General features: G+C 49.1%; 2 protein-coding genes across 11 annotated transcripts in view; one reads left to right on the forward strand and one right to left on the reverse strand.

The window, feature by feature from the left end:
- LOC146871936 (DDB1- and CUL4-associated factor 7) overlaps positions 1-21,099 on the reverse strand; it is a 919,103-nt gene extending 898,004 nt beyond the window's left edge. For 3 of the 10 annotated variants that reach the window (XM_085652294.1, XM_085652277.1, XM_085652285.1), the window contains exon 1: positions 20,496-21,043. In XM_085652294.1, the coding sequence (XP_085508420.1) occupies positions 20,496-20,633 (138 nt within the window). In that variant the 5' untranslated portion in view covers positions 20,634-21,043. Of the gene's footprint in view, positions 1-20,495 lie in introns of all 10 variants that reach the window. The other 7 variants (XR_014981237.1, XM_085652264.1, XM_085652220.1 and 4 more) reach the window with 5 other exon arrangements.
- A 72-nt stretch (positions 21,100-21,171) lies between these two features.
- LOC146871937 (uncharacterized) overlaps positions 21,172-22,334 on the forward strand; it is a 98,175-nt gene continuing 97,012 nt past the window's right edge. The window contains exon 1 of the mRNA XM_085652209.1: positions 21,172-22,022. Coding sequence (XP_085508335.1) covers positions 21,950-22,022 — 73 coding nt within the window. The 5' untranslated portion in view covers positions 21,172-21,949. The remainder of the gene's footprint in view (positions 22,023-22,334) is intronic.

Consider the following 22,334-nt stretch of genomic DNA (forward strand, 5'->3'; position numbering starts at 1 on the left):
GCGTGTGCGTGTGGGTGTGTGCGTGTGGGTGTGTGCGTGTGGGTGTGTGCGTGTGGGTGTGTGCGTGTGGGTGTGTGCGTGTGGGTGAGTGCGTGTGGGTGAGTGCGTGTGGGTGAGTGCGTGTGGGTGAGTGCGTGTGGGTGTGCGCGTGTGGGTGTGCGCGTGTGGGTGTGCGCGTGTGGGTGTGCGCGTGTGGGTGTGCGCGTGTGGGTGTGCGCGTGTGGGTGTGCGCGTGTGGGTGTGCGCGTGTGGGTGTGCGCGTGTGGGTGTGTGCGTGGTGGCATGGTTGTGTGTGGGGTTGTGTGTGGGGTTGTGGGGGGGTGTGTGTGAGTGTGGGGTGGGTGTGGGGTGTGTGGTGTGGCTGGGGGTGGGGGGTGTGTGGGGGGTGGGGGAGGGTGTGGGGGGGTGTGGGTGTGCTGGTGTGTGCATGCGGGTCTGTGTGCGCATGCGGGCGTGTGCATGCGGGTGTGTGCGTGGTGGCATGGTTGTGTGTGGGGTTGTGTGTGGGGGGTGGGTGTGTGGTTGGGTGGGTGTGTGGTTGGGTGGGTGTGTGGTTGGGTGTGTGTGGTTGGGTGTGTGTGGTTGGGTGTGTGTGTGTGGTTGGGTGTGTGTGTGTGGTTGGGTGTGTGTGTGTGGTTGGGTGTGTGTGTGTGGTTGGGTGTGTGTGTGGTTGTGTGTGTGTGTGGTTGTGTGTGTGTGTGTGTGTGGTTGTGTGCGAGGGCGTGGTGGCATGGTTGTGTGTTGGCATGGTTGTGTGTGTGGGGTTGTGTGTGTGGGGTTGGATGTGTGGGGGGTTGTGTGTGTGGGGGGGTTGTGTGTGTGTGTGTGTGAGAAAGTGGCTCTGTATATACTGTTCCCAAATAGGTACAGTGTACACAGAGTCCACAGTCCCCAGAGGTTTGGCAGAGGCTAAAGTTAGATATAACCTTACTCTCTAAAGTGGTAGCTTGGTCGAGCAGTAAGGCAGTATCAGAGGACAGTGTAAAGCATTTTGGTGTACACACTCAGTCAGCAAATGGTTTCACACACTCAATAACTGAACTCTAGGCTAATGGTTTATATATAAAAAATATATGCTTGTTTTATTTTAGAACCAACAATAGGTATTAAAATATACTTTTTCAGAATGAGATGCTGTAGGTAAATAATTTTGCAATATGCAATTGACTTTTGTAATTACAAGTTGTTGCAATAGGCAACACAATTCTAAACACAATAATGCATTGAGTTGAATGGAAGTTTCAAGTTATTTGCAATAGATTACTTTTGGAATTCTAGGACTGGATCCTAGATTCAGTCCTGGGACAGTACTTAGAAACAAGTGATAAAAGTCGACAATTACTGTGGTGATTTTTAGATAATATTTTGCTATTTTAAAAGTTGACAATTAGAAAATATTTCATAGAAAACAGTCAATGATTCCCTATGGCAGTAAATTCACGTTGCAGGTATAGTATGTTCTCGTTACTTTTGTAATCCAGTACTGGGTGCCTAGACTCAGTACTGGGACCTTTATCCAAAACAGGTAAATAATTACGTTTTCAGAAATTTTTAAAGAATATTTTAAGTTTTCAGAAATTGACACAGAAGAAATTTCACAGAAAAACAGTCAATGATTTCCTATGGGAGAAAATTGGGTTACTGGTAAGTACAGTTGTAAGTATTTTTCAGAGTCAGTGCTGGGCACCAAGATCCAGCACTGGGAGCTCACCTAATAGCAGGTGAGTATTTTCGTTTTCGTTACTCGGCTGATTTTTGGTGAATATTTTAAGTTTTGAAAAATCCACACTTAGAAGAAATTTCAGGAAAAACCAGTCAATGTTACCCTGTGGATAAAATTGAGTTTTCGGTTTAAAGGTAAGTACTCGACTGGAAGAGTTACGGTTCTGGGCATAGACTCAGGGGTCTCCCTGGGTCAGGCAGGTACAGTTGGTTCACCCTCAGCGGCACGGGGGCGGCCGGGTGCAGACAGAGTTAGGCCCAATGTTATCCTATGAGAGGTAGGGGGGCCTTGGTTGGTGGCTGCTGACTAGCAGGCCACGCGGCTGTGGGAGCTGGGCTCCTGGTCACTTACTCAGGGCAACTGGGGAAGTAGATAGGTGTAGAGGTTACACTGCCAGGGCCACTCGGGCAGCTGGGTGCAGGGTGCTTTTGAGCCTTCGGGCACTCAATTGATTTCAACGGGAAAGCTCCGGTTTAGAAAAAGACTACAAGCTCAGGGTCGAAGATTCTTTAGGTGCCACCACCACTTCGAGAGGTAAGTTGGGTAGTTGGAGGATAGGTAGGTACCCCGGGATTGGGCACAGGGGGCCGCGGGGCACCGGGTGCAGGGGTGCCTTTTGGTGTCGGGAAAGCTTACCCTCAGTAGATCGTGGTTGGGGGGGGGGGGGGGGGCACCTGGTTCTGAGGCTGCAGGCTTCTTCAGGAGCGTCGAGGGAAGTCCTTGTGTGCCGGACTCGGGGTCACAGTCGCCGTGGGGTCGTCCTTGTGGTCTTTGCATCCGCCAAGCCTGGCCTATGCCGGAGTGAACAGAGTGTGAAGGGTTCGCGGTTCCGGACTGATGTCAGGGATTAGAAGTAGATTTTGAGTAGAGCCTCTACTCATGGGAGTCCCAGGGACTTCGAGCCAAAAGGTAGTCAGGTCCTCCGGGCTTTGTGAAGTTGCTGGCCACAAGAGATGCCGGTTTGGAGCAGGAGCAGGTTCGAGGGTCGACAGGCCAGTAGGGCTGGGGCCAAAGCAGTTGGTGTCTTCCTCTTTTTAGCAGCTGCAGGGCAGGTCTTCTTTCTTCTAGCTCTTCTTCGGATTTCGGAATCTGAAATCTGGGGAAAGAAGGTTCAGGGTGCCCCTAAATACTAGATTTAGGGGCGTTACAGGTAGGTGAAGGGCAGGGACCAATGGGTCCCTGTCCTGGGGTGGGTACACCCCCTATCCTGCCTCTCTCCCGTGGGAGGGGGGCAGTAGCCTAGTCCTGATTGGGCAGGGCTTCCCATCTATAAGATGTCGAGAGCCCAGAGATGTGCTTCACCTCGCCTCCCCCACCTGAGCGGTGGGGTTGGCAGGCTGGCACATCCCCGGTCCTTATTTGGGGTTTCCAGCCAGGCTTCCCGCCAGAGTGGGGGGTTGTAGTGGCCTGGGGAAGCTCACAGAGGCCGCATGCCTTTGAAGTTTCCCCCTGCCCATCCTGGGGGAGGAGATTTAGCACCTCGCCCAGGATGTGCATTGTTGCAGGCCCAGGAGAGCAGGGGCTCTCCTACCCAGGGGTCCAGCAACATGTCTGCTGTGTGGCAGCCTGGGCAGCCTCAGAACAGATGTGGATTGTAGGTTAGGTTTTAGGGGGCATCTCTAAGATGCCCTCTGGGGTGCTTGGTCCATTAAATCCCACACTGGCATCAGTGTGGGTTTAATGTGCTGAGAAGTTTGATACCAAACTTCTCAGTCTTTAGTGTTGCCATTATGGTGCTGGGGAGTTCGTGTTTGACGAGCTCTCAGCACCATGTACTCTTAAATGGCAGCACTGCACTTACAGTGCCCAGGAATGGACCTGGGTACTGTAGGGACACAGGGCTCATGCTCCTGTGCCCACACCACTGGCATAGGGCACCAAAGCTAGAGGGGTGGCTGATGTATGCCATGGCAGTGTAGGTGGTGGGCATGGCACACAGGAATGTGTGCCATGTCAACTCTTGGTTTTGTCTTGTACCCAGACACCCAGCCTGCAAGGGCAGTGTGTGTAAGGGCACAGGGCCTCTAAGGGTGGCACAATGAGTGCTGCAGCCCTTAGAAGCCTTCCCTGGTCACAAGGCCCTGGGTACCATTTACTAGGGGCTGACATGTGACCAGGGTTTGCCAATTTGGGTTTTGTGTTTTAGGGAAGGAACATAGGCCCTGGGCACCTGATTGGCAGGAGTCCAGGGCACGAGTCCAGGGCACACTCAGTCAAAGTACATTCAGCAATTCAGCAAAAAATTGGGGGCATACCATGCAAGAAAGATGGCACTTTCTCACAGTGTGGGGTTGTGTGCGTGTGGGTGTTAGAAATCTTCTCCACTCCCACACCGGTAAGGGTTGGTGGTAACGGAGTATTTCCAGGACATACAGTGGTAGCTTGGCTCGAGTGGTCAGGAATCAGGCACCGTGCTAAGCATACGACATACCCATACAATAACCATGCGTGCATCCGTTCCAAAAACGACTCTACACCGTAAAAATTATGAAAATATCTTTCTTTATCTTCTTTTTCTCTTAGTTGCTGATTAGCTAAATAATAACACAATCACAATATACAAGCTTTTTAAATAGTGCAGGTCAAATAAATACTGGCTTAATGATTCAATAAATAGGGGTGATCATAAATATTAAAGGCATAAACATAAGTGCAATTCATACAGGCAATTAAATATTCTGAGGCAATAAATACTGTAAACCAATAAATATTGTGCATCAATAAATACTGTGGACCAATAAATACAGTGAAGCAATAAATAGGTTAAATACAATAAATACAGTGCCCCTAATAAATAATTAAAAGCTGACAGTGACACTCATAGAATCAGATCATATTTGAGATTACTATGGGCTAATTCGGCCCAGGCACAGCTTGTGGGGATGTGGTAGGCTTGAGGGTGTCTACTCCCTGGCTTGGACAAGGCTGAGGCATAAACTGAGGTAGATCAAAGGGGGGATACCAGAGACCTGGCTCTCTCACTCTACACAACCCCTCTAAATTAGTCTCAGCTCACCCCTGGCACAGTCCAGCTGGTTCCAGCACCTCTCTAACCCCTAGAGTAGTCTCTTAGGATTCCACAGGGCCTTTGGCGCCCTCTATTCCACTTACTGCCCTTTTTCTGCAGTTCCGACGCCGCTGGAGTCGTGTCGACGCCGTGAGGCGGCTCCGGTTCGATGTCGGCGGCCTCGGCTCGATCTCGACCTCCGATTCGATGGCGTCGGGCACTCTTGACTCGATGTCGACTTCGGGCGGCTCCGGTCCGATGGCGACCTCAGCTTCGATGACGTCGGCCGGCCTTGGCTCGATGTCGACTTCCGGCGACTCCGGAGTGCGATCCTCACTCCCGACCTCCGGTGCTCCTCTCCTTAGGTTTCCGGCGACTCCGGAGTGCGACCTCCACTCCCGACCTCCGGCACGATTCTCTCAGGTTCCGGCGACTCCGGAGTGCGATCTCCACTCCCGACCTCCGGCACGATTCTCTCAGGTTCCGGCGACTCCGGAGTGCGATCTCCACTCCCGACCTCCGGCACACTTCACCTCGGTCTCCGGCGACTCCGGAGGGCGGACTTCACTCCCCCGTCGACACCGCTCACTCGACCTTGGGTGACTTCCTCCTCGACCTCTGGTACTCCTCACGTCCTCCGTCGGCGCCCTCTCACGATCTCTGGCGGCTCTGGGTACGACGTCTGCTTTTCCAGTCAGCGCCGCTTCTCCACCTCAGGCTCCAGGTCTCCAGGCTACTCGACGTCCGGCTCCAGGGAAACCAGTATCCAGGTCAGGTACTTGCTTTCTTGACTTCTAAGGCCTGTTCCTGCTGTCCAGGTCCTTAAGATGGTTCTTCTTGCTTCTTCCCACACAGGGCTCCAGGCTGGGCTCAGTCAGTAGGTGTAGGAGAGTAGGGTCTGCTATCCTATGGTCACCCCAAATTTTTGCTTTTTGCTTCACTGGTTTTTGACATATTGAGGCTGTGGGCCTGCCAATCAGACCCCCAGCCTGCTGTTCTCTCTACTAAATTAAAACTATGCACCCTAGGTGCATAACCAATTGGAAGTGGGTCACCCTGTCAGCCCCTGTACCAGTGTACACTAGGTACCCAGGGCATTGGTGTACCCAAGGCCTGCCAAGGGCTGCAGCATGTATTATGCCACCCCAGGCTTGGCCTAACGATTTGACACAACTGGCTGATCACTCAGCTGGGGTAAGTTGGTGTAATCACCTCTTACTTAGGTGTAGTATACCTATACCTAACCTTAAATGGGACACCTGGTAACCTATAAGTCACTCCTATAGCAGGCCTTAACAATCCTGAAGGCAGAGTGCTTGGTTCCATGTGAGATGGTGCTCTGGCATGAGCTGAGCCTGTCTGCAGTGGTCGGAACAACTTCCTTCTACTGTTTCCAGATATCGTCATACCATATACTCTTAAGTGCAGTATGAACCTCGCGGTTAAATGCTATCTTTGGTTTGGCTTTATCAAAACATGTCGAGTAAGGTGTCATACGAATTGGAATACTAACCCCTCGCCAATTCTGGCGACGGGGTTAGCATTCCACCCTTCTAGAGGGACACGACATGTACAGTACCTGAAACCCGGGTAAAATCAGACATAGCCTCAGCTCCACAAAATGGATGCTGCCACCACAGACACAAGTCTGCCCTCCTGCTGCTGGGAGTCCTTCCAGCTTGGGAGGTGTGGACAAAGGGTTTCCTGCCAGGGGAGGTGCGTGCACCACCCCAGACAGGATTTTGTGTATTGGTCAGGTAGGGCTTGAAAGAAACCAGACATGCCTGTGGCTCACAAGGAGCCTCGGTGCATATGCCAGTTCAAACCGGTCCTGGGGCACACCAGTCCCGGGCCTGGGGCGAGCTGGACAAAGGATTGGGGGTGTAACCACCCCCCTTCCTGGTCCCACCCATAGGGAGGGACCTAGCAGGTAGTCCGGCCCCTAGAATCCGAATAAAGGTAGGAGCTGTGTCCTAAGACTTCAGACATCCTGGAATCAACTTGAAACTAAGAAGAAGACGGGAACTTCGACATTCTGCTGCACAGAAGACTGAAGAAAATCTCCCCTGTGGTCAGGGAGTGACCACCTTGCTAACGCAAGCACCATCCAGCGAATCACCGTCTGCTTTGCCGCCGCCTCCCGCCGGAGCCCGAGCCCAGAGACTGACAAGACCTGGACCTCCAGACCTCTCACCGCCCGATCCACAGTCCCTGCAAAGAGGAGACCCGTGGAGGCACCGAGACACGTGGAGCCAGCCATCTTGGAACGACTACGACAAGCTGACAAGTGCAACAACCGAGGCTCCCTCCAAGTTGTGCTTTGGGTCCTGAGAAGCCCAACCCTCGAGCAGCATCTGCACCAAAGGTGAGCCCTCCAGCATCTCCACGATCTGCGTGGGGCCCTTCTGCATTTTGCCACTCGACGCGCCTAACCGGTTGCTGGCCCGCTGGCTAGTGGCCATCTTGGCGACGAAATCTACGACAAACACCGCTGGTCTGGTTGCTCCAGACTGGCCCTTGCTCCCCTCCAAAGGAGCAGTTCCTCTGACCTTGCTGGTCAGAACCAACAGCTGATTTCCGAATCCTCCTGCAATTGCTTTTGCCAAGGCTTGTTTGCTTCGATCAAGTCGCCGACACCGCCGACAGCGAGAGCCTGCGTGGGACAGCTCGTGAGCCGACTCCTGGACGTCGTCGACCTTCAGGGACCACGTGGCTGCGGAGACAAGCTACCCCTCATCACCTGTTTGCACCCGACATCGCCTGGTACCCACCTGGTGCCACGCTGGTCACTGGCTAGTGACTGTGAACACTGTCCCCTCTGCTTACAGGTCTTCAACATCTCCGATCCACTCTTGGATCCACTGCATCTCTCCCGGACCGACCGCCTGCAGCATCTTTGTCTTCAAGCTCCACGGAACAGATAGAAGCAACCCGACGCACTTCGAGGCCTATGCACCCGCTTCCTGTGGGTGAGGTAAAGCTGGCACACCTGTGCCCAAGTGTAGTATTACATCTCTAGTGCCTGTGTTCCAAATCTTGAGTTCCTAGTCCATCCGGAAGATTCCTTTTGCAGTAACTTTGTACTTTTTACGCGCCCATTGAAACCTATGGGAGCACGCGTGTGACTATTTGCTCTGCACACGCCACCCGTGGACCTCCTGGTCACTAACTGACGTTAGCTCCTTGTAGGCCCAGCGATTCTAGAGGCCTTAGGCCTTTTCCCTTTTCTGTTCGTGGTACTTATACCACTATTTTAGTATATGGTTTGAGTGGCCACCAGGGCCTATCCATATAAAGTGCAACTTCTGTGTATTCTGTGATAATCTTGTTTGACGATTTGTGCTCCTGTGCTCATAAAGAGACTAGGGGTTACTTTGATAAATAAATACATATATATTTTGAATATATATCTGTGTGGTGTCCTTTCATTGGTATAAAAGGGGGTTACTATTGGTAAAACAGCTTGCTTAACACGCTTCACGAGTTTAGCCTCAAAGACTGCTTAGCCTACGCTACCACTAGGGCAGCTAGTCCGAAAAGGTTGACTTACAACCACACCATAAGGGTTGCTTGGCATGGTACAAGGTGATCACTTTAACTAGTGAGCATCATATACCAGGCCAACTTCTCACATTGGTGAGCAGCGGTTGGATTTGAGCTTGCTGTGTTTTACCATTGTAATCTCTTGGTTACCAATTGAAAGATCACATAGGTACCTGTAGGTACATATAAAACAAGATTAGATATACATAAGTTCTACTGAACTTAGTTGTTGTAGAGCAAAGGGAGTAGCACACCCTGACTACAACTACTAGATAGGTTTAGTAGGTAAACCCAAGTGTAGGTAGATTGCAACACATCCACCCACACTTAAGAGCAATGGCCGGGGCAGAGGGGTCCACTGTACCCATCTCTGTTGAGAGTGACCCCCAGAGGGCACCATCCAGCTTTGCTACCCTTAATCAGAATGAGCTCAGGCATTTGGCAACTCTTAGAGGCCTTAAACAGCCCAAGAACCCAAACTCTGCTGAGCTCAGAGAGCTCTTACAGAATGATGAGAATCAGAGAGCACTCAAGAAAGCTTCCCAGTTAGCCCCCTTAGGGACAGGAACAGGAGGCCCCCCTTCTAAAGATGCCACTGAAGTACCCCTTCCCAATAGTCACCCCTTAGATGGGATGCCTACCACAGAGGATGAGAGTGAAAAGGATACTGACAGTAGTGAGGATGAAGGGAGAACTAGCCCAGTGCCAAGTGTTATACTTGGCCCAGCTAAACCAAGGCTATTGGGGACTGACAGTGGGTTCAACCCACTGGATCTCCCCAGTGGACTTAACACAGGGCTGGGAAGGCAAAGGAATCGCTCAGGTGACTCCAATGCTTCCCATGGCTCTAGAGGCTCTCAAGGTCACTCCAGGAGAAGGATGACCACCCCTCAGAGGAGGGAACATGAGGCCAAGATGCAAGAGGCCCAGCTGAGGATCAGGAAGCAGGAGCTAGAAGTAGCCCTGATGGAAGAGAAACTTAGCAAGGCTAGACAGCATAAAGAGAGTGGGTCTATACCCACTGGTGGCAGCATTGTCCCTAAGGACAAAGATAGGGTTTTCGACAATAGAAACCTGTCTAAGGTTGTGCCCCCCTACAAAAGTGGGGATGACATCCACAAGTGGATAACTGCTCTTGAGAGAGCCTGCAAAGTACAGCAGGTTCCTGAAGATCAGTGGGCAGCAATCCTCTGGCTCTCCTTTGAAGGAAGAGGCAGAGACAGACTCCTCACTGTTAGAGAAGAGGATGTCAGAAACTACAGAGTCCTGAAGAGTGTTCTAGTTGATGGGTTAGGCTTAACCACTGAGCAGTACAGGTTAATGTTCAGAGACACCCAAAAGACACAGACTCAGGACTGGTCTGAATACATTGAATGTGCCACTAAGGCTTTGGAGGGTTGGTTGCTGGGAAGTAAGGTATCTGATTTTACAGGATTGTATAATTTGATGATGAGAGAACAGATTTTAAATAACTGTCAAAACCAGCAACTGCATCAACACTTGGTTGACTCTGATCTGACCTCTCCCCAAGAATTGGGAAAGAAGGCAGACAAATGGGTCAGAACCAGGGTTAAGCAAAAGAACCAGAACCAGGGCCAAGGGGGTGATCAGAAGAAAACAGACCAAAAGGGTGGAGATCAGAAACCTAAAGACCAGAAGTCTTCAACAGGGCCCCAACCTACTGCTAAGGAGGGTGGGTCCCAACAGTCCAAGAAGAAGAAAGAAGGTCAGAAGAAACCCTGGTGCAATCATTGTAAAAATACAACTCACTGGACTAGTGATTGCAAAAAGGGTGGAGCCCCCAACACTGTTGCCCCTAAGGCACCTGCTCCCAGTACTACTGTTAGCAGTGTTGGTCCCCAGACAAAGGGTGTAGTGGGAATCACTATGGGAACTGAAGGAGATTCTGACTTAGACAGAACCCTTACACAGGCAGTCTTGATCTGTGATGGGGACATTGATTTGTCCCTGACTGTGAGCCCCAGTAACCTGGGCAAGTACAGACAGACTCCTTTAATTAATGACAAAGTGGCTCAAGCCTACAGGGACACATGTGCCAGTGTCACTATGGTGACACCAGGCTTTGTGGACCCTGGACAGTACATACCAGGTGAGAACTACCTGGTGACCAATGCCAGCAATGCCACTACTTCACACAGTGTGGCAGTTGTTAACTTCTCATGGGGAGGGGTAACTGGCCTCAAAAGGGTTGTGGTTAGTGCAGACCTCCCAGTAGAATGTTTGTTGGGCAATGACCTAGAGAGTTCTCTATGGTCAGAAGTGGAGTACAGGACTCATGCAGAGATGTTAGGTATATCATCACATGTCCTTGCTGTGACCAGGTCACAGGCCAAAAAGTGCCTCACTGAACCTCAGGTCTTGGATCCTGGAACAATGGACCAAGCACCTACCAAGAAGAAGAACAGGAGGGTCAAGGCTGTGCCTTCCCCCCTGCCTCAGAGTGATGATCAGCCTTCCCAGGAAGCTGATCTAGAGGACCCTGAAGGAACTGTCCCTGAAGAGCTTGAACCTGACCAGGTTGAGTTTCTGGGGACAGGGGGACCTTCAAGGGCTGACTTGAGGCAGGCTCAGTTATCCTGTCCCTCTCTTGAACCCCTCAGACAGCTGGCTGCTGCTGAGGCTGCTGGGAATGCTCAAGGTACCCATAAAGTGTATTGGGATGAAGGGCTCCTTTATTCAGAGGCTAGAGACCCCAAGCCTGGTGCAACCAGGAGGTTGGTCATACCTCTGCAATTTAGGGGCTTCCTTCTTACCTTGGCCCATGACATTCCTTTAGCAGGACACCTAGGCCAGAATAAGACCTGGGACAGACTTGTCCCTCACTTTCACTGGCCTCATATGAATGAAGATACAAAGGAGTTTTGTCGCTCCTGTGTTACCTGCCAAGCCAGTGGCAAATCAGGTGGCACAACAAAGGCCCCCCTTATACCACTACCTGTGGTGGGGGTCCCCTTTGAAAGAGTGGGAATAGACATAGTGGGTCCCATGGATCCTCCCACTGCATCTGGGCACAGATTTATACTGGTGGTAGTGGATCATGCCACCAGGTATCCAGAGGCAATTCCCCTTAGGACCACTACAGCTCCTGTTGTGGCCAGGGCCCTGCTGGGAGTATTCTCCAGAGTGGGGTTTCCTAAGGAGGTAGTATCTGACAGAGGTACCAACTTTATGTCAGGATACTTGACAGCTATGTGGAAGGAATGTGGTGTCAACTACAAGTTCACCACCCCTTATCACCCACAATGCAATGGGCTTGTTGAGAGATTCAACAAGACCCTAAAGGGTATGATCAAAGGATTACCTGAAAAGCTCAGGCGAAGATGGGACATCCTTCTACCCTGCCTTCTGTTTGCTTACAGAGAGGTCCCACAAAAAGGAGTTGGCTACAGCCCCTTTGAATTGTTGTTTGGGCACCCTGTGAGAGGCCCACTGTGTTTGGTGAAGGAAGGATGGGAGTTACCTCTCAAAAAGCCTAAGCTAGACATAGTGGACTATGTACTTGGTCTCCGCTCCAGGATGGCTGAGTATATGGAGAAGGCATCTAAAAACCTTGAGGCAAGCCAGGCCTTACAGAAAGCTTGGCATGACCAAAAGGCTGTCTTGGTTGAGTATCAGCCAGGACAGAAGGTATGGGTGTTGGAGCCAGGGGCCCCAGCAGCACTCCAAGACAAATGGTCTGGACCCCATACAATCCTGGAAAAGAAGGGAGAGGTCACCTACTTGGTGGACCTAGGAACTCCCAGGAGTCCCCACAGGGTACTCCATGTTAACAGGCTTAAAGCATATGTTGACAGGGCAGACATGGGCTTGCTCATGGCTACAGATGAGGGACAGGAGGAAGAGAGTGACCCTCTCCCAGACCTGTTGTCTCAGAACCCTGAAGATGGCTCAGTTGAAGGAGTGACCCTTGGAGGCAACCTCACTGCCCATCAGCAGACTGAATGTAGACAGGTTCTACAATCATTTTCACATATGTTTTCCTTGATACCTAGTCAAACTGACTGGTGTACCCATGTTGTGGACACTGGTGACAGTCTGCCTGTAAAGAACAAACTTTACAGACAACCTGACCACGTCAGGGACTGTATAAAGGCTGAGGTACATAAAATGCTGGAATTAGGTGTCATTGAACCCTCAGAGAGCCCCTGGGCTAGCCCAGTGGTTCTGGTCCCCAAACCTCACACCAAAGATGGCAAGAGAGAGATGAGGTTCTGTGTGGACTACAGAGGACTCAATGCTGTCACCAGGACAGATGCACACCCTATTCCAAGGGCAGATGAGCTCATAGACAAACTAGCTTCTGCAAAGTTTTTGAGCACATTTGACTTGACAGCTGGCTATTGGCAAATCAGGTTAGCTGAGGAGTCTAAGGCCAAAACAGCATTCTCAACCCCAGGTGGGCATTATCAGTTTGTGGTGATGCCCTTTGGTCTGAAGAATGCACCTGCCACCTTCCAAAGGCTGGTGAACCAAGTCCTTACTGGGTTGGATGACTTTTGCGCAGCATATCTTGATGACATTGCTGTCTTTAGTTCCACCTGGGAGGATCACCTGATCCACCTGAAGAAGGCTCTTGAGGCTCTGCAAAGGGCAGGCCTCACTATCAAGGCTACTAAGTGCCAGATAGGGCAGAGTAAGGTTGTGTATTTGGGCCACCTTGTAGGTGGGGGCCAAGTTCAACCACTGGAGAGTAAGATACAGTCCATCAAGGATTGGTCCCCTCCAACCACCCAGACTCCAGTTCGAGCTTTCTTGGGCTTGACTGGGTATTACAGGAAGTTTGTTAAGAACTATGGATCCATTGTGACTCCTCTTAATGATCTGACATCCAAGAAGATGCCCAAAAAGGTTCAGTGGACAGTAAGCTGTCAAAAGGCATTTGATGACCTGAAGGAGGCCATGTGCTCTGCACCTATCCTGAAAAGTCCTGACTACTCCAAAGAGTTTATTGTCCAAACAGATGCTTCTGAGTTGGGTGTGGGAGCTGTGCTGTCACAACTTAATGTAGATGGTCAAGACCAACCCATTGCTTTTATTAGCAGAAGGTTGACCCCCAGAGAGAAGAATTGGTCAGCTATTGAGAGGGAGGCCTTTGCTGTGGTGTGGGCCCTGAAGAAGCTGAGGCCATACTTGTTTGGCACTCACTTCAAGATTCAGACCGACCATAAGCCCCTCTTGTGGCTAAATCAGATGAAGGGTGAAAACCCCAAACTGCTTAGGTGGTCCATTTCCCTACAGGGGATGGACTTTACAGTGGAGCACCGGCCAGGTACTGACCATGGGAATGCAGATGGTCTCTCCAGGTACTTCCACTTAGGACATGAAGACGAGACTGGTCAAGGCTAGTTTAATGTCCCAGCGTTTGGGGGGGGGGTTGTGTAGGAGAGTAGGGTCTGCTATCCTATGGTCACCCCAAATTTTTGCTTTTTGCTTCACTGGTTTTTGACATATTGAGGCTGTGGGCCTGCCAATCAGACCCCCAGCCTGCTGTTCTCTCTACTAAATTAAAACTATGCACCCTAGGTGCATAACCAATTGGAAGTGGGTCACCCTGTCAGCCCCTGTACCAGTGTACACTAGGTACCCAGGGCATTGGTGTACCCAAGGCCTGCCAAGGGCTGCAGCATGTATTATGCCACCCCAGGCTTGGCTTAACGATTTGACACAACTGGCTGATCACTCAGCTGGGGTAAGTTGGTGTAATCACCTCTTACTTAGGTGTAGTATACCTATACCTAACCTTAAATGGGACACCTGGTAACCTATAAGTCACTCCTATAGCAGGCCTTAACAATCCTGAAGGCAGAGTGCTTGGTTCCATGTGAGATGGTGCTCTGGCATGAGCTGAGCCTGTCTGCAGTGGTAGGAACAACTTCCTTCTACTGTTTCCAGATATCGTCATACCATATACTCTTAAGTGCAGTATGAACCTCGCGGTTAAATGCTATCTTTGGTTTGGCTTTATCAAAACATGTCGAGTAAGGTGTCATACGAATTGGAATACTAACCCCTCGCCAATTCTGGCGACGGGGTTAGCATTCCACCCTTCTAGAGGGACACGACATGTACAGTACCTGAAACCCGGGTAAAATCAGACATAGCCTCAGCTCCACAAAATGGATGCTGCCACCACAGACACAAGTCTGCCCTCCTGCTGCTGGGAGTCCTTCCAGCTTGGGAGGTGTGGACAAAGGGTTTCCTGCCAGGGGAGGTGCGTGCACCACCCCAGACAGGATTTTGTGTATTGGTCAGGTAGGGCTTGAAAGAAACCAGACATGCCTGTGGCTCACAAGGAGCCTCGGTGCATATGCCAGTTCAAACCGGTCCTGGGGCACACCAGTCCCGGGCCTGGGGCGAGCTGGACAAAGGATTGGGGGTGTAACCACCCCCCTTCCTGGTCCCACCCATAGGGAGGGACCTAGCAGGTAGTCCGGCCCCTAGAATCCGAATAAAGGTAGGAGCTGTGTCCTAAGACTTCAGACATCCTGGAATCAACTTGAAACTAAGAAGAAGACGGGAACTTCGACATTCTGCTGCACAGAAGACTGAAGAAAATCTCCCCTGTGGTCAGGGAGTGACCACCTTGCTAACGCAAGCACCATCCAGCGAATCACCGTCTGCTTTGCCGCCGCCTCCCGCCGGAGCCCGAGCCCAGAGACTGACAAGACCTGGACCTCCAGACCTCTCACCGCCCGATCCACAGTCCCTGCAAAGAGGAGACCCGTGGAGGCACCGAGACACGTGGAGCCAGCCATCTTGGAACGACTACGACAAGCTGACAAGTGCAACAACCGAGGCTCCCTCCAAGTTGTGCTTTGGGTCCTGAGAAGCCCAACCCTCGAGCAGCATCTGCACCAAAGGTGAGCCCTCCAGCATCTCCACGATCTGCGTGGGGCCCTTCTGCATTTTGCCACTCGACGCGCCTAACCGGTTGCTGGCCCGCTGGCTAGTGGCCATCTTGGCGACGAAATCTACGACAAACACCGCTGGTCTGGTTGCTCCAGACTGGCCCTTGCTCCCCTCCAAAGGAGCAGTTCCTCTGACCTTGCTGGTCAGAACCAACAGCTGATTTCCGAGTCCTCCTGCAATTGCTTTTGCCAAGGCTTGTTTGCTTCGATCAAGTCGCCGACACCGCCGACAGCGAGAGCCTGCGTGGGACAGCTCGTGAGCCGACTCCTGGACGTCGTCGACCTTCAGGGACCACGTGGCTGCGGAGACAAGCTACCCCTCATCACCTGTTTGCACCCGACATCGCCTGGTACCCACCTGGTGCCACGCTGGTCACTGGCTAGTGACTGTGAACACTGTCCCCTCTGCTTACAGGTCTTCAACATCTCCGATCCACTCTTGGATCCACTGCATCTCTCCCGGACCGACCGCCTGCAGCATCTTTGTCTTCAAGCTCCACGGAACAGATAGAAGCAACCCGACGCACTTCGAGGCCTATGCACCCGCTTCCTGTGGGTGAGGTAAAGCTGGCACACCTGTGCCCAAGTGTAGTATTACATCTCTAGTGCCTGTGTTCCAAATCTTGAGTTCCTAGTCCATCCGGAAGATTCCTTTTGCAGTAACTTTGTACTTTTTACGCGCCCATTGAAACCTATGGGAGCACGCGTGTGACTATTTGCTCTGCACACGCCACCCGTGGACCTCCTGGTCACTAACTGACGTTAGCTCCTTGTAGGCCCAGCGATTCTAGAGGCCTTAGGCCTTTTCCCTTTTCTGTTCGTGGTACTTATACCACTATTTTAGTATATGGTTTGAGTGGCCACCAGGGCCTATCCATATAAAGTGCAACTTCTGTGTATTCTGTGATAATCTTGTTTGACGATTTGTGCTCCTGTGCTCATAAAGAGACTAGGGGTTACTTTGATAAATAAATACATATATATTTTGAATATATATCTGTGTGGTGTCCTTTCATTGGTATAAAAGGGGGTTACTATTGGTAAAACAGCTTGCTTAACACGCTTCACGAGTTTAGCCTCAAAGACTGCTTAGCCTACGCTACCACTAGGGCAGCTAGTCCGAAAAGGTTGACTTACAACCACACCATAAGGGTTGCTTGGCATGGTACAAGGTGATCACTTTAACTAGTGAGCATCATATACCAGGCCAACTTCTCACAGTAGGGACTAGTATCAAGGGTGGGTTTATGGACCCCACTCCAGGCACAAGTTTCCACCCCTGCTGCCTCACTCCTTCCCCAGTCAGGTGCCAACTGCCAGCTCCAACTGCCAACTCTCTGTCTTAGCTTCCCAACATTCTAAACCGCCTCCAACGGTCACAGGGTTCTGGAATGTTCTGGAAGGTGCTGGTAGGTTCCAGTGGATGCTGGTGATGTCACAGGTGGCCACCATTTTGTGCTCCAGGCCCTCAGACAGAAGTTTCAGGGGTAGCTAAAATGGCTCCCCGAATCTGCAGCAACACGAACAAGTCTGGTGGTTCCCAAAAAGGAAAAATTCAAATAGGGTTTGAGGCAAAAGTGGGACAAAATAAATAATGATGAGGAGGGACCACCCAAAGGGCTGACAGGTCTAACAGTGGGGTTGTGTGTGGGGTTGTGTGTGTGGGGTTGTGTGTGTGGTGGCATGGTTGTGTGTGTGGTTGTGTGTGGTGGCGTGGTTGTGTGTGGGTGTGACAGTAATATTAAAAGCATCTCAAAATAAAGGAACAAACATTGAGTTTGTGGAAAGAGAAAGCACGTTGTAAGTCAAACGGGCGCAGCAAAGCATTAACACAACAACAAAATCACTTAGCGAAGACTGAGTGCTGATAATGGATACACACAGCCCATCATCTTAAGAGTTCGATTGCAGCCAATTTGCACTCAAACCTGCCCCCTCCTTGTGAGTTGCACCCCATATTTCATGAGTTGTAACTGCTGCACCCACCATATCGCTTTGCGATCTAAAGCGCTACATGGGTCTAATCGATTAAGCAGTCACCAACATGCTGTGCTTTTAAAGAGAATGTGCCAAAAGTTTCCAGCTTCCTCATCATGTCCTCATGAAAGCGCCAACGAAAGGACTCCCTGAATGGTGCAACGAACATGAAGCAGCCGCTGCGATCAGAAATAAACACTGAACGTTGTCCAGTTTCACAGTAACATTTCCTTAATGTTCTTTAAGTCACAAAACAGTAATACTAAAAGCATCCCAAAACAAAGGAACACAAACATCGAGTTTGTGGAAAGAGAAAGCACAATGTAAGTCAAACGGGCGCAGCAAAGCATTAACACAACAACATGTTCTTTGAACGAGAACACCAAAGGGGCGCTGCGAAAGTGATCGCGGGCGCTTAATGAGCATGACGAGGTTTGCCAGCCTCTGCTCCTAAGCGCGCGCACATGCACTGTAGCACTAGGCTGGCCATAGTAGCATTTTGAGCCCTCACAAAAAGTCTTGCAGACCAGCGCATGCGCTGGGTCAGGAGAGACCTAAAAAGCTGTTTTTCCCACTTATACTCCACGCCTCACTTTGTTTGTAGTTGTGCATGTTACTACAGAAAATGCCATCCCCTTCTTCAATTACATCATTCCAGATAAAGACACTAAATTTTCGCTTCCCCCCCCCACCCTTCATTATCAGCTGCACCCAACACTATCACTGTGTTCCATTACACACTCCGTTCCTAGGGATACCTGAATCTACTCAAGATTGATTTTTCCTTAAACATGAGTCCCACTCCGCCTCCTGTCAAGGTGCAGTTTACCTCTTCCTTAATCTTCTTCACACTTTGGTCAGTTCCTCAACAAGTTCTTTCAGCAATATATTAGTTTTTAATTTCTTCCATTAATAATGATGCAAACAGACTCCCAAACTGAAAGTAGTGTGGAAGGCCACATACACAATATTAAACGTTGAGTAACTGTTCTACTGGAGAATTCGAATCGATACAGGGGGAAGGAAAAATGCGAACAGGAGGGTGTTATATCTTCATTACAGTTTGATACCGTCCATGGAATGTGGGTACCGCAGTATATATTCTGTGTAATGAAATTGGGGTGAGTTAGGAGAGCTGAGCTGGATAAGAATTGCGCATGCTTGAGGAAACTAATTTTAAAAAAAGGTCAGGTGCAGTTTATATGAAATGAACTCACCAAAACTGAGTTTAACAAAATTAAACACGACATTTGTGAAGCAAAAGTATTGCATGGATTTGATGCAACTTTAAAACAGCATTATCCCCTACAGAGGAGAGGTATTCAGTGGCGAAGAAAGAAACCCTAGGTGTTTGGAACACTGGAGGCAATTTGTTTTTGGGGATATGAAGTATTATAAGGTGCAATTACAGACTGCTTGTAAAACTTGACAACCCATGGGTTGATGAATGTCACTCTTACAGAAAAACCCGTTTATGAGATTAGTGGACTATAATCACACAATATAGTATGTAGCTGGTGTTAAAAATAAGGAGGTTGACTGCATAAACTTCAATTACCCTTGGTTGAAATCCCTAGAGATACTTGGGAATAATTTAATGTTGTATGAATAATAACCGGAAGGTGGTGAAGCCGAGTAAGAATAGTGTACTGCATGTGAAACTGCTGAGGACTTGAAAATTGTTAAGCAATGGGTCAAGAATGGTTAGCCTGTACAAGTATATTTAAATAAATAGTTATATCGTTTTTGGAGGGCTTCGGAATGATTTTGCAATTGTTGTTGAAGGCTGTTTCTCCAAAATGTTTGATAAATAGGATTACGAGGGTCACCTGGGCATTGTCAAAATCAAGAAGAGAGTGAAGAAAGGGTTATTGGAGGCCACGGATGAAGGTCGAGATAGAAAGGGTTGCAAGAGAACGTCTTGAATGTAATAATGTGGATAAGTCAAAGGTCACCCTTAAGCCTCCTTTATTTCCTATTCCCTGCCCTAACATGGCATTGGAAGTAATTGTTATGGATATAATGGGACCAGTGGTAAGTGAAGATGTGATATGGGTCTACATTTTTGCTGACATGGATTAGGTTTCCAAGTGTCCGGAAATAATGTTTGTGGAATTTGCTGATGCTTCAGCTGTGGTTAGATTTAAGGATGATATTTTTCCAAGAGAGGGCTTACCCCAAAAATAATTACTGACAATGGTGTTCAGTTTGAAGTAGAAGTGGTACAATAATTTTAACAGAGTAATGGTATAAAACAAACTTACTTCAGTTTATCATCCAGAAGGAAATAGCAAAGTGGAGCAATTAAATAGTGTCGTTGAGGGAATTTTGAAAACTAACAAGGTGTAGGAAAAGTAACTGGGAAATGGAAAAATTGTATGTACAGGATCACTTCTACAGTTAAGTGATATAGCCCATTTACCATTATGAGAGGGAGTGTTGCATTTACTAACTATATTCAGAGTTGGTTATCTGGATCAGAGCTGAAAGTTGTAACCTGATGGTAACTAGAATGGCTGAAAGAGCACACGAGATTTATAAACACGTTTATGACAAAAGGTATGAATTAACTTTTGTCAGGATGGAGAGAAGGTGCGTGCGAAAAAAAAACTAGTAAGAACTCGGAAGGGTAAGTGTGCGTTTTCGGCAACATTAGATGTCAGGGAATTTTTCCTCAATTCAGCTAACCTCGTCGATGGGCGTGTATAGCACGAGCAGAACTTCAAGATGTAGGATGGTGTAAGGCAGTAGTGAGAGGAATTGAAATTAAAGAAAACAAAAAGAAATGGTATAACTGGCCGGATGAAGATGAATTTCGAGATGTTAAAGGAGGATTCGGCAGAATGGAGGTGTGTGAAGATGGGGTGGTTGGGGAGCCTGTGCAGGAATGATGAATTCCGATCTAGTTAACTATGTTGTACCGTAAGTTATTGAAATCTATTTCTTCAACACAAGTGAATTATTTCTTGTGTTAGTATTCTCATTTAGTCACAATTGTTATTGGCATAGTTTCTTTTTTAAACGTGCTCCTTGATATTGGTGCGTATACACTTCAGAGAGAAATAATAAAAAATTAAATATTGGTAAGAAAAATGAAAATAGGGAGTGTTATTACAACACCCACACTTGTTCATTCAGTTACATAAAGACCTTCGCAGCAGCAGCTCGCTAACCTTACAAATCAAATTTGAACCCCTAGTTACAACTCCTCATGTCATTATACAGCTCGACCAAGGCACTATAGGAGATGTCATATAGATATCATCATGTGCAGTAACCACCTCTCCCTTCAGCAGAGTTCCCAGAGACCCCACACCTTGTTGTTGTACTCCTCGACGAAGCTGCCCAGGGCCAGCCGGAAGCGCTTGTCTGGACGGACGCTCCAATTCATGGCGTAGACAGTCCACGGCGCCTCATACTTGTAGATTTCCTTCCGTTTCCCGTGCAGGGACATTGTGAACCCTTAAGCCCCAGCAAGGCTCCTTGATCTCGGCAAGGGCGACTGGGAGGCCTGTTCGGTTGATAACTCGGGGGTGGGGCGACAGACGCGATCTCCAAATGTCGCAAGCACCGTGAGGTCTGGCGACTGTTTGAGACACAATGGGGAGGATGGCAGAGACCGTTAGGCGCGTGAATACAGCAGCGGGGAACGGAAACCGAACCGCTAGCGCCGGAGCTTCAGTACGCTGTGACGTATAGAGCGCCCAGACTTTCTGGTCACGCGCATGCGTACGGGCAGGTTGGGGAGTCTCCACGGTTACCTGCACCAAGCTGTGGGTGTTACCGCAGCCAGCTTTAGGTGTAGGTAAACTAGTCTAAACCTGTTGAGCCACTCCCATCTTGCCACAGGGACTATGTTAGAATTAGCTACACCCAACATGTGGCTCTGTTGTGTTTCCATATTGTGTCTCTGCGCGGACACCGTAGTTCTGCTTTATGTTGTCCCAGCTGATTCGCCGCATCAGCTGTGACGTCATCAGCTGCCATCTGTCGGTTGACAGCTGATCAGTTAACCCCTCGGATGTTACTTCTACTCCGCCTCCGGAGTTTGTGTTGGCGCATATTAAAATAAAAAGTACATCTTTAACCAACATCTTCGAGTTGTGTATGCAACACTTTGGCAACGAGCGCCAACACAGGAACCCACGGAGAAAAAAAAATTAATTAATTCGCGGAATCAACATGAAGGGTTAAAACAATTTAAGAACGTCACAGCAACATTCTCTTCGTAATGATTGAAAGGTCAGTGACTTTTACTTCAAAACTAAAAAAAGATTACTAGGCTCCTCATCATTTTTGGAGAAGTGCTTAATGGTGAATGAATACGAAATGGACCTTTGTCAAGCATAAATCTGAGGTTCTTGTCTGCAAGCAAATCGGGCAGGTAGGCCAGGCAGACAAAACGAATTGAAATTGTTTGCATTCCTGAATAGTTCATACGTAAAAACAACGGATGTGTTCCGGTTTGCTGAAATTTGAGTGTGTCAAATTTAAAGACTTCAACATATGCAGTGTGGCTGAGGAAGTTGGATAAACGACATCAAAGGTTGCTGATCAACGTACTGTGGAAGTCTCCGTAATAACGGAATCAACTGTCACTCACCAACGGATGCACAGAAGTTCAACTGTCAATTCACAGCTGACTAGCATGCCTGCGTAGTACACGTGGTGACGTGTTCGACGTCAAGACACCATTTTACTTTCCAGGTCAGCAGTCTAGTTTACGTGCTTCGACGTGGGACGCCATATTGAACAAGTAAATTTCACCGTATGCGCGTACGTTTAAGCTTCACACCGTGTTCGCCACCTGCATTTCAGTCATCGCGCTCGAGGATAATTCGAGGTAACAATTATAGCGGAGCGCGCATAACATTATTACTACTGTGCTTGCATCCTGGAAATGCTAACCTTCTGTGCAAATACTAAGAGTTCAGTGAAGTTCCCTTTCTTCATTACTTCAGTGCATTATTGTTATGGAAGCAAATACTTCAAGATTTGAGTAAACATTAATATAACTATACAGATCTACACTGCTGTGGGAACTTACAACTTTACCATTCTCCTCATTTTGCTTCAACAAAATAACCTTGTGCACACTTGACTATTTTTCTTTTCGCCCTTCACACCAGTGCTTTAAATGGGCCGGTACTCACCG

This window comes from Triturus cristatus, chromosome 1_1 (assembly GCF_964204655.1).
Source record: "Triturus cristatus chromosome 1_1, aTriCri1.1, whole genome shotgun sequence".
Lineage (NCBI taxonomy): Eukaryota > Metazoa > Chordata > Amphibia > Caudata > Salamandridae > Triturus > Triturus cristatus.